At 39.9% G+C, this 15430-nt stretch overlaps 2 protein-coding genes and 1 long non-coding RNA gene across 3 annotated transcripts; 1 reads left to right on the forward strand and 2 right to left on the reverse strand.

Moving 5' to 3' along the window:
* Window positions 1-17: 17 nt before the first annotated feature.
* On the forward strand, window positions 18-3323 carry LOC147817820 (uncharacterized). The gene is made up of 2 exons (XR_015438642.1): window positions 18-1277; window positions 1512-3323. It is a non-coding gene; the product is annotated as an uncharacterized LOC147817820 (long non-coding RNA).
* Window positions 3324-4084: 761 nt separating this feature from the next.
* On the reverse strand, window positions 4085-6064 carry LOC147817821 (uncharacterized). The gene is made up of 2 exons (XM_087180040.1): window positions 5412-6064; window positions 4085-4546 (listed from the first exon to the last, which is right to left on the reverse strand). Exons 1-2 carry the CDS (start codon window positions 5500-5502, stop codon window positions 4212-4214), a joined length of 426 nt encoding a protein of 141 aa, XP_087036166.1. The 5' UTR covers window positions 5503-6064; the 3' UTR covers window positions 4085-4211.
* Window position 6065: 1 nt separating this feature from the next.
* LOC111671758 (uncharacterized) lies at window positions 6066-11754 on the reverse strand. Its single transcript, XM_087180041.1, has 2 exons — window positions 10448-11754; window positions 6066-9545 (listed from the first exon to the last, which is right to left on the reverse strand). Exons 1-2 carry the CDS (start codon window positions 10491-10493, stop codon window positions 9169-9171), a joined length of 423 nt encoding a protein of 140 aa, XP_087036167.1. The 5' UTR covers window positions 10494-11754; the 3' UTR covers window positions 6066-9168.
* Window positions 11755-15430: the final 3676 nt, after the last annotated feature.

A 15430-nucleotide genomic window follows, 5' to 3' on the forward strand; every position in this document is an offset into this window, starting at 1 on the left:
GGGGCGTCTGCCTCGATGTTGGGTTTGAGAGGAGAAAGAGGGGGGTGGGTGAGGACATAGAGGGAGGAGAGAAAGTGTCAGATAATCACCACAGAGACTGACGTGAACAGTTTGGCTGTTTGTAGTTCTAACGCTGTGACCTGAACACAGTGCAATCATAGAATTGGACGCTGAAGCATTTTTAAAAATATGTTCACTCAGTTCACTGCGTCTGTTTCTTACCACAGTTTAAGGTTTTCACTGCTGACTGAGACGCTGCTCAATGTTTGTTCCAAATTGACCTGTTTATAAAACAAAGCGTTTCATTGGTGGAATCATCTGATCACAGGTATTTACACCTGGTGTTAATCAGTGTTCTCATTATCTGCATGTTGCTGCATCAGATCTCAGTGTAAATGAAGGAGCTGGAGAAATGTCAACAAGGGGAAGGTCAAGTGACAGCTGGAAACACATGGAGGCTAACGAGGCTAACGAAGCTAACCCACAGAAAGCTGGGCAGTGTGTTGAATCCTGTAGCTACTTCTTGTCAGAAAGGACTCATCTGATTCCAGGTTAGAGGGTTGATTCAGTCTCTAGTGTCCTCATTTCGTTTATTTTTCCTTTTGTACTCGACCTCACTCAGGATATTTGGGACCCAGGGGACCAAGGTCCAGAGTCTCTGTTTGATATGACTGTTGATCAACACAGACTCTGGGGGGGGGTCTTTTATGTCTGTGTTCAGGGGCCGGTTGTGTCATAACCCGTCCATGGTCTCTGGCTCTCTCCGGTTTCGAGACCCGGCTTGGTCTTGCAGGACGTAGCCCGTCTCACCTGCTGAGATCTGATCACAGATGTGCGTGAGACTACCTCCAGATGTGCTTGTGGTTCATCTGTGGTCGACCAGTGTCATGGCAGCATCAGTCCTCAGTCCTGATCTGACTCTAAAGCCTCTGAGGTATCTCTGAGGACAGGGTCTGGTCTGTGGTTTACAGCCAGTCTGGGTTCTGATGTGGGACAGATGAAGACTCTGGTCTTGACTCTTCTTCTCCTGGTTCAGAAGGTGAACTTTTTCTTGGACGCTCAGGACGGAGCTGATTGATTGTATTTTACTAAACTTTATTAACACATGGACACTGGCATGAGGGACGAGGAGCTTCATGTTTAGACTGTAACGAGGAGGAGGAGGAGGAGGAAGAGGAGGATTCTGCTTCTGCTTTGAGTTTTTTATCCTTTCTACTCTTTCCTGTCGACTCCCGCTGACTGTCGTAGGTAGCGTAGCTCCAGTCTTTAGCCTTCAGGTGAGTAACATGTTGTGTTCGTGAGCTTCTAGTAAAATTTAGTGTTGTTTACACTTAATCAGCTGTAAGGATGACTTCCTGTTTGCACTGTACATAGTTTGGTTTTAGACAGATGATTATCTTTAGGGCTCCACAAACCCAGAGACATGTTCAGTGTTCAGGCCCAGAAAAACCCAATCTGAATCAAACCTTTTGATCTGATCTGAAACCACACGTCTACCTCTATCTGCACAGGGGCTTCCAAAACCACAAACACCATGAACCACACTGAGGAGAGACGAGCAGCTGGAGCTGGTGCCGCTCAAACTAAAACTTATTCCACATTGAGACTCAGATCAGCGGTGGCCTGGACAGTCCAAACAGGACCTGAGAAAACAGCAGCGTTCGTCCTCTGTCAGCTGACAGTTCAGTCACTAATCCAGAGGTTGATGGTCCAGATGTTTCTGGCTCTCTGCTCATCAAACATCTGAAAGGAGGAACAGACAGAACCTTCCTCACTGAAGCTTTAACCTGTTGACTCCTCGTCCTGCTGCAGTCAGTCTGAACCAATCAGAACAGAAGAATCTAGAGTCTCCTCCAATCAGAGTTTACCACTATTGTGTAATAAGAAATCCGACACCTATGAAAAATGTTGAAAATTTTAACTATTTTATTTTGTTCCAATGTTCATGTTAGTAGCTTTTTCAAAATATATAAATATAAAGAACAGCAGTATCCATATACAGTGTGTATATATATATATATAGTTATAGATACAATTTTTCAGTGCAAACTCCTTTTGGGGCCCGAGCAATTATGATTTGTTAGAACACCACAGCAACTTTCTCAACTAACTGATGAATATCTTTTCAGAATATTAAGAGCAGCAGCGTTTAAACAAATAAGAATTAAGCTGTCTGAAACCAGAGGCACCGCAATTAATGAAATCAATCACTTAATGAAGGGAGATAATATATCACAGGATTAGGTATCTAGCAAAACTGGATCCAGAAAACAAATATTATAAAAAAATAATGTAAAAAAACAAATAAATAAAGGGGGATGAGAGGGAGGAGAAAGGAATAAGAACAGCTATATAGTTTAAAATGAGTTAAACCTGTTTTATTCATTATATTTTTTCTCTTCTTTATTTTTGATAAATTCTTTTTCTCCTGAATTTACTAGTTTAATCAGCTAAAGTTTTTTTTAATTAATTTTTTTTTTTTATAAAAACCTAAATATAAAAGCCACATTTACTTTTAAAGCCACGAGTGAGTTCAAGTGACTGAATGACACGTCTGTAAATATCAGAACAGGAACATAATCATGGTAAGTTACAGAAGTTATTTGCTTATAATCTTTATATTATCATAGTTTTACTCTGCAGCTCAGAGTCATCATCCGGATGACAGAGAGCAGGAAGTTTGATCCTCAGATACTTGATCAATACAGACCTGGTCTCGTCTGTCTTTCTGAAGGAGCTGTTTGAGTTTTCTCAGGCTGCTGTGCTTTTTGTTCTGTCTCAGCCACCGTACTGAGTCCTGGATTGTGAAGAGAAACATTGGTCTTCTTAAAGACGAACCCAACCCACAGACCCGTGGAGCCTCCACAGATCGGGATTCCTGAATCCTGAATCCTGATCTGTGCTGGTGCTGGACTGGTTCAGACTGGTTGAACTGGCTCAGATTGGTTGTTTGGAGATGATGAGAGTGTGACAGGTCTTGGGTTGTGGTTTGGTTCCTCTTGAAATAATCTGGTGAAAACCTGAGTTCTGGTTCTCTTCTGCTTGACTGATCTGATCCAGGTGGACTCACCTGTCCCCAGGTGTTTGAGACTTGTTGCCAAATGGAATTCTGGGTAACTAGCTGTCATGGTGAAAGCATGTATACAGTATATTTGATTTACATCTATACTCTTCTGTAAAAACATGAATATTTTTGCTTCTATTTATCTCTGAGGGAGGTGTGGGCGGGGCTAACCTGTAAATGGTGTTTGTTTTGTGTTTGACAGTAAACTTGTACCTGTTTTATTTTGGAGGAGGACATATAAACTGAGAGAGGACAGTCACAGCTGTTACAGGTGTATCTCTGCATGTTGTTTATTTTCTGTTGATCATATCAGATTAAAGAGGTTGAAGGTTTGAATCCTGCAGGACTCTGTGACAGCGGCTGATCTGGGTTCAGTCCCTGAGGCAGGATCTCATGTACAGTAAAGGATCGAAGTTAACTCACTCATGGTACCTGGTCTTTTTTTGTCAGGAGGACCAACAGATTCTGGACCAAACTGAATCCAGAACAGGAGTTTGAGTGTGAGATTCTACCAGGCTGTAATATGTTGTAATATCTGAGCCCTTATCTACGGTGGCCCCGACAGGTCAATACATGAAAATGCAACAACATGAATGCAAATTAAGGCAGTGTCCAAAATCACTCACTACTCCTGAGTTTGCCACCCTATATAATCCGCCTGTTCCGCAAGCAATAATCGTCCCCAGGCAAACAGGACCAATAGTATATACGGACTGCTGCAGCTTAATTTGCATTTGTTTTGTTGCCTTTGCATTGTGTTGACCCGAATAGATAGATAGATACCAGAAAACTAAAAGTTATCCTGGGTATGTTGGGTATGTTCCAGTGTGTTTGGGTCTGTACTACGAAGCAAGTTCAACTAAACCTAATCATCATAAATAGAGGCCATCTTTGTTCACTTACGACTCAACAGCTGATTTCATTGGACCAATAGAAACACTGCTGCACTGTGTGGTATTTATTCTACCGCGTGTCTTCACTTCATTATCTGATCAATATTTATTAATCACCCATATCAGACAAATTCAGATATTTTATTGTTACTGATCATTCTTCCTGCTGGATTCACAACAAACTCAGTGAGCTCATTAATTAATTACAGAACAACAGCTGCTGGTCCTTGAGTCCTGAGCCCAGTCTGGATCAGTCAGTCCTGTGAGCACAGCTTCTCTCTGTAAACCTGTCCCTCCTGGATCGTCCCACACCAGTATGTGGATCTGGACCTCCACTCTGCAGCCGCCACCTCCCACACTGAGACGGCGCTGTAGGCTCCACCCTCCTCCTCCGACCTCATCACAGACACGTCGGCCCCTGAGGTCGTCACCATGGTGTCATCGACCCACCACAGGACGTCCTGCAGAGGGGACTTTAATTCAGAGAGGACGCAGACCAGCAAGTGAGGAGATCCTGGATCCTGAGAGACCCGGACCAAGGACACGATCTGAGCCGTCGGACGAACGGAGGGTGAGGAAGATGAGGAACCTGAGGAAGGAGAGATGATGGTTACAGAAAACAATTTAGACACCAGTGAAAGTTCTGCACATTTTATCATGAACTGTTACACACACTGTCCTGCTGCCCCAAATTCATCCGCCATCGAAAATAGTCCACAACAAATCAATCCTGTTTGTTTAGTTAAACTATATTGTGTAGAGTTTTACATCTACAGTCAAAAGTCTATTAGCACAGACAGTTTGTCCACATGTCTTCATATTGAATAAATCATCAAATGTTATTGAGCTTCATCTGCTCAGCTGTTGTTACTTAGATTTAAACCAAACACCTTCATATGGTAAAAAAAACCAAAACTTTTTTTAAAAAGGAAAATCCCCAAAACATAATTAATATTAAACAATGATTGACGTGTTTAATCTGATCATGTCTATAAATGAACTAAACGAGGAAAAAGCTACTGATTTAATTAAATCTTAAATGTAAACTTCTGTTCTGTTAAAAGAGGACGAGACATGAGGCTGGACGGACTGAATATCTGGATGATCATAAGAATAAGTATATTTATTTTTTCTTATTTCAAAGACAGACACAGTCAGATCATAGGATGAAAACAGAACACAGTCTGCACCTTTAAATGATCTGAACATCGTTACTGAGGCTCCTGATGAGAATATGAACAAACTGGAGTCACGTGACAGAAAACTTCCTGGACACGGAAACACTGTCAGATGTTTCACCACATCATCATTTTGTTCCTCAGTTTTGTAAATACTACATTACCCATGGGCCTCAGCAGCTGTTGCTGTGTAAAACTATCAACCCACAGTGCTGCTTTTTCATATATCAACTTTTTCACAACAAACCTCTCGAACTGAAGATCAGAGAAACAAACCATTTGTCTTGTTCTGATGATGAATATCATCACGGTCAGCTGTTTGTTCACCAGTGTGCACCAGCAGCTCAATCCCTGCGCTGAAGACCATGGAGAAAGAGACAGACTGTCCTCTGGTCCACACACAACATCTACAGCAGCAGGGAGGACACACACACACACACACACACACACACACACACACACACACACACACACACACACACGGTATTAAAGGAGCAGTTCTTAATCATCATCATCATCATCATCATTATCATCATCATCATCAGTTAAAGGAGCAGTTGATCAGTTTGTGTGGAGCCTCACCCCAGGAGGATGATGAAGGTCACTGCCGGGTCCATCCTGAAGACTTGTCTTCCTCTCTGTCTCAACAATCAGCACAGGGACGGCTCTGACACGGTCCTGGTCCTGGTCCTGGTCCTGGTCCTGGTCTGAATCCAGGACGATGCTGAAACATATCAGTTTGTTCTGAAGTAACATGATGATGTTGAAATTTTTGAGTCACCACGGCTCATTTTACTTTACTACAAACATGTTCCTGAGAAATTCATTCTATTTAATGATGGTTTCACCATAAATTAAGTCTATTTCACAACCTTTAATGGAGTCTCATTAAGAGCGGTTTCAACTTCATTAAAATTCCTTTCCTTAAATAAAATCATCAATGAATTACTTAAAACATATAAATAAATTGAAATAAATAGTTAAACTCCTCCTAATATGTTGTTTAACCTAAAGTTTAAATTAAATTGTTTAAATTAAAGTTTTAATAATGTAATTTTTCTGCTAATGATCTTTTTAACCTTAAAGAAACTCCACAATAATGCACATTTTTACCTTGAATAAAATGATGGTGGTTTTTATAAAAGAAAAAAAACATAATAATTATTATTAAATTATTATTATTAATTGTGCTTACACCTATGTTTAAAATCATAATAACATTCATTTTTTTTAACATTCATCCAAAATAAAAGTTCTCATGACCATACCTTAAATAAAAGTCCTTATATATTTTTAATTTTACCTGATGTCCGTGGTGGTGTTTGCTGCTGTCAGTCCGAAGCCTGTAGATCTTCTCAGTGAGTGAACGTCTGTCATCAGGAGATGTTTTGTCTGGAAAACAGAAACATGAGAAACTGTTGGAGCAGAAAACCAACAGTCTCCAGAGGAGACAGACTGCTCTGGGATCAGATCGACCGTTAGTTCAGTTGGTTGGTGAAGGACAGAAAAACAGGAAATTTTCTCTCTGATGTTGTTGCCTCGACTGATGGCAGCAGTGTCACTGAACACAGACACACAAATACAGAATAAACAGTAGCACAATATTTTAAAGGTCATCCATAGAAAAAGGTCAAACTACACACAGTTAAGTGGCAGACTGAAAAGAAACTAAGGCAACAAAATTCAAAAGCTAAACACACTGAATACATTATAATCCCCCTGATTACATGTTTGTACATGTAATGAAATGCAGTGAAATATTTTCTTTCCTTCCTGCTCTTTATCAGCTGCCTCTGGACTGTGAAACTATGAAACAGTTGGACAGGTCTCTGGAGAAGAAGTCAGTTGCTCCAGTTGAACATAAAACTGTTGACAGGTTTTACAGTGAAGCTGCAAACTGTATTTAGCAACAATGACAGGATGAAATCCGGCGATAAACAAACAAATTGGTGTCGCAGCAACAAGTGCAGTGGAATAATTTAACGGTCACTGTGTGAGGTATTAAAAGTCCAAAATAAAAATAAAAGTCAGAAAATAATCAAAAAAAAAGGGCAAACCAGTAAAACAGCTTGAAAGAATAAATTCAATTAAAAGCCAGACTAAAAAGGTAGGTCTTGAGTTTAATTTTAAAAGTATCACCACTTCCTGCAGCATTACAATAGTCAATTGTGGAAGTAGTAAAAGCGTGTAGTAGTGTCTCTGTACTGGCTTGAGAGAGGAATGGTCGTACTCTGTCAATGTTCTTTAGATGATAAAATGCTGTCTTTGTTATATTCCTGATGTGGGGCTCAAAACTGAGATCTCAGTCAAAGATGCCTCCTGACATTGAGTTTCTCTCTCTGAGCTTCAGAACCAATGACTAAGACGTCTGTTTGTCCTGATTGATTTGTAGGAAGTTCTCTGCCATCCATAACTTGATATCCAAGATACAGTTAAAAAGGCGTCGATTGACGACTTACTTGGTCGGTTCATCATTTTCAAGTGTGCCGTCATCCATCTTGAAAATCTACAGCACCTTTCAGGATTTGCCAATGAAGGCAACAGAACCACCCGCCCTCTGAGGTTTGTGTAGGATTTGTATTTCAGTGTCACAAGCTGTGCGGGAACTTTGAGCACTGAGTTTTATAGTTTTTTGTACACAGCTCTGTATCTGTACACAGATGTTGACAAAAGCCCTTCTTCTTTCACAGTGTTGTGCGTTTCCTCACCACTGACATCATTCAACAAACATATCGCTTTCAGTGATTCAGCAAAAACAAAATCTGTTCAATTTATTCGGCGTCTCAAATTTGTGCTGAGTCTCCCTCTTCCCAAACAAAACAATAAGGATCAATGTTTCATGAAATTCAATTCATTTCTTTTACCAGAGACAGTAGACAGTATAGAGGATCTTTGCTTTTACCATGCCAGTGAGACATCTTCGCAATCAAATAGGATCTCTGATAGATTACCTCTGGTCCCGGGAAGTTGATTTCTTTGTGCAAACAGGATCTAGGAGGACAAGGGTTCCTGGAGAGCGGCCTGATATGGCAAGCAGTTTTAACATTTAATGGCTGGTCTGGATATGTATTACAGATATCCGTAATTTAATTCTTCCTAGTCAAAATGAACATTTCAGATATCCACAATAACGCTCTTCCCATACTATTGATAGCGTTAGTTCTTTTTTTGAACATTTTAAACTAAAATTCTGGCCAGATGAGGTGAAATGTGGAGACGGAGCAAGTAGCACAATCTTACACATCACGCCTTTAAGTGAAGGTTAAAGACCAACAACCGCTGCACCAAGTTTAAGTTACTAATAAACAATAATCACAACATTCATAAATTCAAGAAACAGCTCATTCATTTGGAATCAATCTTGATTAAACAAGAGGCTTAAATATTACATGTTATTCCTGTGCCTAAGGACAGATCCGTCTGTATTATCTGTCCTACAGATAGAATTCATCAGGCTCCTCCACAGACAACACAAGAGACACTGACTTTGTTTTAGTATCAGCAGATGTGCATTACATTAAAATATCGATTAAATGTCACAAGTGACAAATGAAAATGTGGAATGCAGGATTTACATCACTCTATTTCATTGACATCAAATGTTTTAATATGTTTTTATGTTCATATGATGTCTTTTCATGTGATGCACTTCCATTTCATATTTTGCCTCAGAGTTTACAAACCTGAAAAAGTGCAATTTTGCCAAATGACATTTACATGGGAGACAGTGACTCAACCCAAACTCAAACTGGACACAACAAAAACTGAACAAACTTGTTTAATAAACTAATTAACGATACATTTATTTAATTATTTGTAATCGCACATATAGTTATAGTTTTCTGTTCATTCAGTCAGTTGACCAGATTCATAGTCCTATAATCTGAAATAAGTTTTAAAACACAATCAGAAAAATCAAAGCTAGTCTGCAACAGAAACCATCTAAAGCTGAGACTCTAAATCCTAAAATGGAAGTCAAAGTAAAATCTGCTCAGTCTGGACTAGTACACCAGGAACCAGGTCTAAATTCAGATCATGTCTCTGTGAATCTCTGAGTCCCTGCTGATTTGTTCTTGGGCTCCTTTCCCTGACTGATCCCACAGTAATAAACTGCAGAGTCGCTGTGCTCGGAGCGTCGCAGCAGCAGAGAGCCGTCGGCTGTAGCAGAGACTTTATCAGGCCCGACACCAGAGCCGAATGTCACATTAGAGCTGTTGGTAGACCTGATGGTGAGGAGCAGTTGAGGACTCCCTCCTGTCACCTTCCTGTACCAGCTTAGAGTGGAGTAGGCAGGTGGGGCAGCCGTGGTGGCATTGTCCAGCAGGGGGCACGGTAGGGTGGCATCCTCCCCTACTCTCACCTGGACCGAGGAGGCTGGCAGAGCAGCGGACTGGTGCCCCCACCAGAAACCTTAAAAACAACAACACAGTTTATAGACAGTCAGGACGTACACACACACACACACACACACACACACACACACACAAAAACTACTACATTTGTGACTAATTAAAATTGAAATTGATTAAAATGATTAGATTTACAGCCCTCCCTGACTCAGAATAAAGAACTACAAATGAAATCATTTAGTGAGTTTTGTCATCATTGATGTCAAATATTGTGCTGTATATAAAGTAATGGTTATACAATTAGTCACTGGACAGAAAAATAATCAGCAACTCATTGAAACTCGTCATTTTCAAAGCAAATGATACAACAATGATAAAAAAGATTTTCCTGTTCTTCTCTGTATATTACTAATGTAATCATATTAATAATATAATTACTAATATTAATATTTTATAATAACATTGAACATTGAACATTTGAAAAAAAAATATATTCAAAAATATTGTGACTGCAGTAGATTAGATTTTTTCAGTGTATATTTATATTATGATTATTATTCTCAAATATTTCGTATTATGAAAATCAGAAATCAGTGTGTTAGGCTAGATTTTTTTCTACAATAATACATAATTTGTATAATATATATATCTGTCCAAATATAGAAATATTTTGAACTTATTAAATTAAAGTACTAAGTAGATTATATTTTCCAATAAATTTTAATAAATAAAGTTTGGCTCTATCGGCTCAGAGTATTCTCCAGACGTCTCAGTGAGATGTTTTTATTCCTTTAGACAAAGAAGCTTTAATTTGAAGGGATTTTCAGCATAAAATCCTCTAAAATTGGCCTAAACTGTCAAACAGCTCTTTAGTCTGTCAACGACTGCTTGATTTAATCACCACATTAACGTTTGAAACATCCATCAGAGTGAATGTTATAAAGAGACATTAAAGAGACTCACCGCTGAGAGAGACGAGGATCAGACAGACCAGCACAGACTCCATCATCAACTGACAGAGGAAACTGCTGCTGCTGCTGCTGCTGTTAGAACCAGCAGAGCGTTTCAGACAAAACAACACCTGACAGCTTCACTGCAGGGACACGTGGGACTGTGGACAGGCTGGGTATTTGTCTCTGACTTTGGAAAGCTTCTGTTTAATAGTGATAATTTTGTATTGCGGTGTTTTTCAATGTCATTGCTAACCCTAAACCCTTCAGATTTTTTTTCATGTCTACCCTTTTTGACCCTGTCAGTTTCTTACCATTAACTACAGGTTAGCTAACTGACTTGTATTAGCTAAAGTTAGCTCAGCACAAAGTCCGTTAAAGGCTAACTTTAGCCTAGCCCAGTCCTGGCGGAAGAGACAAGCAGACTTACCTGTGGTTGTAGAGGTCCAGGTGAACTTGAGGAAGCCCAGATATATGGTCATGTCTGCCTTCTGAATATAAATAAATCACTTGCTCTTCCCCTCAGTACGTAGGTTGTGTAGGTAGAGAGAGAGAGAGCGTGTGAGTGGGAGAGGTGAGCTAGCGACCAGAACAGAGTTGGCTAGTTAGTTCGCAGTTAGCAGGTTAGCTGTGAAAGTACAGTGCCATGTTTGTGCACTTTAGGCTGCTTGTAGTTTTTTGCTACAACTACAAGACCCAAGTTCCTGCGTCTCCTCTGTGCTTCAACTACAGTCCAGATTCTGAGCCAGGAAGATTAACAACACTGAGGCAGGTAAATACAGGATTCTGCACTGTCATTGTCAGTTAACGGTAAATATTTTTAAGATTACCATAGATGTGATATATTTCCTCCATACTGCACATGTGATATGTTTACTGTCAGTTCAGAGGAATAATCCTAAAACTTGTTCAGACAGGAAGGAGGAAGGTGAAGATGTCCAGGCAGAGAGCAGCAACTGTCAACACGGGAGTGACACACAGAGGCAGGACAGGTCCTGAGTTCAAGACGGACCTGCTGCTGCTGCTGCTGCTGCTGTCATGAAAAGGTATGTTTCAGTCTGGTCTATATTTTTTGTCATTGGTTTAGTAAACAGCTGAATCACACAGTGAGTTGGGGGTGGGGGGCGGAGCCCTCTGCTCTGTATAAGTCACTGCACCACTGGTAGCAAATTAAACCAAAGTTTGATGTTGCTGACCTGTATTTCTCTAAAATTTGACATGGATCCTTTTTAGTTGATTAATAGAATTTGATACATTTTGAGAGGTGGAGGGCTGTTAACTCTTTCCAGCTTCTTGAAGAGATGCCATGCTGAAAAACTTTGAGGACCTCTGGTTTATTATCAAGTCTGACAAAGAAAAACATCAAATCTTCACATTTATTTTGTATCTGCTTAAAAAATGACTCAAACTTTTCTTCCAATATTAGAACAGTTGCTGATTAATGGACTGATCTCTGCAGCTCTACATTAGATTGATAAATAGATACTTTATTTACCCCCTTTGGGAAATGCATGTGTCTAGTAGCTCACTGGTAATAGTTAAAACAGTTTATAATACATAATAAACAATAATATTTAAATGAGTCCACTTCCTTTGACTGAGGTATGTTATAGCCTGATGGCAGTGGGAACAAAGGATCTCCTGAACCTCTCTGTTCTGCAGCGCAGTGAGATGAGACGTTTGCTGCAGCTGTAGCTGCTTCTCTGTCCTGCCAGAATGTTGTGGAGAGGATGGTTGGTATTGTCCAAAATGGCCTCCATCTTACATTGCATGCATCTCTCAATTAATCAGTAATGTAAATAATATTTTGTTTAGTAGATCTCTAATTATTCGGTGTTTGTGTTGAGCAGAGATCAGAGGTGTAGAGTGAGTGATGTAACAGCAGGGGCGCAGCCACACAGACACAGTCTGTCCAGCTGAACCGCTGCTCTCAGATCAGTGTGATGATGATGATGATGATAATGATGATAATGTCATGATGCGTTCTGACCTCACGGTGGCGCCACAATGACTGCTGCCAAAAATAAAATCTTTAAATCAGGATTTGAGGATAAAAAAATCAGCAACAATCTGATCCAAATCCTTTATTTGTTTCAGTCATTTTTCAACAAAAAATGTGAAATATTCTGTGCTGAGGATTCCTTATTTTTATTATCACTGAATCTGATGATTATTGCCTTGATTAATTGATTAATTTGTTTATAAAATGTCATTACGAGTCTGAGGAAGTCCAATTTACTGTCATAAATAAATATAAATAATACTTTTCAAAGACATTGAAGAAGCTGAAACAATGTTTGACTGTTTTGCTTGAAAAGTGACTTGAAAAGGTCGATTGATTATCAAAATAGTTGTTAATTTTCTACCAATCGACTAATTGAGTGATTGCCTAATGGTTGATTAATAGCTTGGTTTCAACTGAGTCAGGATGTGATGTTTCTCTTGTCTGAATGGTCTGAACAGAAATTTAATGACTGTATGTCACCTGAACCAGAACTGGACTGCTGAAACAATTGATTGATTAATTATGTGATTAGTTGTTATGTTTCCCGCCTCTCAGATTCTTTCTGGTCTCTGTCACAGTGACTGAACCTCCTTGGGTTGGTTGGTCAGACAAAATGAGATGTTTGAGGACGTTACCTTGGACGTCTTTATTCCTTTACACTTTATAATTAACAATTAATCAAAGAAATCATCTGATTGATCAAAAATTAAGGTAATTAGTGGTTGCAGTCATAATTCTGATCTGAAACATGCAGAGATGTTCAGTTAGTGTGAGAGTCATGACTCATGACCTGCATGGTCAAATAGGGACAGTGCTTTTGTTAGCCTGTTAGCTCCTGCAGCTAACGCCTTCCTGTCTGAATGTCACCACAACCTGTGAGGACAGTTGATCTCTGACCTCACCTGAACCTGCAGCCTTTCCTGTGTATGGACAGAGGAGGCGGGATCAGCAGGTTCTCACCTGTGCTGTGTGATCTTATTTCTTTCTGATTCAGAAACAGACTGTGATGATGCTGATGTTTGCCTGTCACCTGGTGACATGTTTGTAATGAAGCAGTGAGGTTTCACAGATCAGGACTGACACTCTGGACCTGTATTTATCACATGGACGGAGGATCAAATTAAACAATTTAAGACTGATTCTGACAGGTTCATTCATGTTTACTGTCTTGTGTGTTAATTTACGGGGAGCTCTGAACACTTGAAGAGCTGTTGAGAGACGCAGTGATAAACACTGAAGAATTGTTATTAATTCCTTTATTTAAACAGGTAGTCTCATTGAGATCGGGATCTCTTTTTTAAGATGGACCAGTGTATAAAAATAAACATATACAGTAGACGCACACATAAATTGACAGGGATTAAAATGGGCACAGGTAATTCAAAGACAGACATTATACACTTTCACATTAAAAAAAGAAGTATGTGCAAGTGTGATTGTAAAAACATGAGTATAACCCTTTAAAATGTTTGAGTGAAATAAGAAATTATAACTTTTAAAATTTTTTTGGAGCTCGTTCCATCATTCTGCAGCGCAGTATCTGAAACCAGTTTTTCCGAGTTCAGTGTGAGGTTCAGCTTAAGTTGTAAGTCCTGTATTTAAAATGAAATGATTCAACACAGAACAGATAATATAAACTAAATGATCTTTCACTTTTACTCTGGCTAACAGAGCTGAGTGCACAGGACAAAGTTTCACCAGTCTAGTAGAAGTGTGTGTGTGAAGTAGGTCATATGATCAGGATATTAATAAAACTGTTTGATCAGTTTGTGCAGGGAAAATCCAAAATCTGTGCTCACACCATTTTTTTTTAAATGAAACTTTTTACAGCAGAGAACTCATAACATCCACATGACTCATGTGGATGTGAAATAGTCACTCATTTGTTTGTGCAAAGGAAACACACACACACACACACACACACACACACACACACACACACACACACACACACACACTCACACACACACTCACACACAGTAGATTTCTCCACTTCCTGTGGTGACCAAACCCAGACAAGCTGAAGTGCAGAGGAAAAGCTGTTAATAGACCAGTAATAAAACATTTTATGAAAGCTGTCATATTTATAAGCTACAGTAGTTCAGATCCAGGCTGATGTTTGGCTGTGTGGCATTATCATGTTATTAACAGAGAGATTATATGTATATATATATATATATATATATATATATATATATATATTCTCTCAGCTGTTCTCTCTATTATAACAGCTTGTCAGTCTGAACTCTTTTTGCTGCTTTGAGTTAATGCTCCTCTGTCTCTTTTATAACCTGAGTTCTTTTGGCCCATTGCTTCCCTGAAGCTCCACCCCCTCAGGGTGTGGTTGGGGGTGGCGGGGGGCTGGGCTAGTCCTGGATATGGACCAGGACCCCTGGCTCCTGGCAGGAATTACAGATGTTTATAGAGATGTTGTTTGGTTGTTTCCAGGAGTCCAGAGACTGAAGCTCTGCCCTCGAACACACTGTGAACCAATCACAGCTCAGAGAGGCGGAGGGGCCTGGTGGGACAGGGGATGGGGGTCTGTGCCAGCTGTGTGCCAACAGCTGGCCGGAGGTCAGGAAAGAGTGAGAGGTACTGCTGCTGCCTTTCTGACTTTTCAGAAAACTATTCCAGTCGTTCTCTGTCTTTTCTTTCTACCTGTCTATCTCTCTCTCTCTGTCTGTCTGTCTGTCTCTCTCCCTCTCTCTCTCTCTCTCCCTCTCCCTCTGTTTCTCTCTGAGTTTCATTTCTTAGATTTCTTGGCCTGAAATGTTTCAACTGGAGCGTTGTTGCCAAAAGATCCACATATTTTCAGTTAGAGTTCATCCAGGTTCACGGCTCTGAGGCTGGGAAACAGAAACAGAAAGCCACAGTGTTCCACACACACACACACACACACACACAGAGAGAGACACACCTCACACTTAAATGAAACTTTCCATGTGAGCAGTGTGTGTGTGTGTGTGTGTGTGTGTGTGTGTGTGTGTGTGT

This window comes from Seriola lalandi, unplaced genomic scaffold (assembly GCF_002814215.2).
Source record: "Seriola lalandi dorsalis isolate HSWRI2012SDOR001 ecotype SW California unplaced genomic scaffold, Sedor1 jcf7180002054885, whole genome shotgun sequence".
NCBI lineage: Eukaryota > Metazoa > Chordata > Actinopteri > Carangiformes > Carangidae > Seriola > Seriola lalandi.

What these genes read in the sequence shown, in the direction of transcription:
- LOC111671758 (XM_087180041.1), bottom strand. Translation starts at nt 10,493, where the DNA reads ATGATGGAGTCTGTGCTGGTCTGTCTGATCCTCGTCTCTCTCAGCG. An exon ending in GATCCTCGTCTCTCTCAGCG is followed by an intron (nt 9,546 to 10,447) that starts GTGAGTCTCTTT and finishes GTTGTTTTTAAG; the next exon opens with GTTTCTGGTGGGGGCACCAG.
- LOC147817821 (XM_087180040.1), bottom strand. Translation starts at nt 5,502, where the DNA reads ATGGTCTTCAGCGCAGGGATTGAGCTGCTGGTGCACACTGGTGAACAA. An exon ending in TCATCAGAACAAGACAAATG is followed by an intron (nt 4,547 to 5,411) that starts GTTTGTTTCTCT and finishes CTCCTTCCTCAG; the next exon opens with GTTCCTCATCTTCCTCACCC.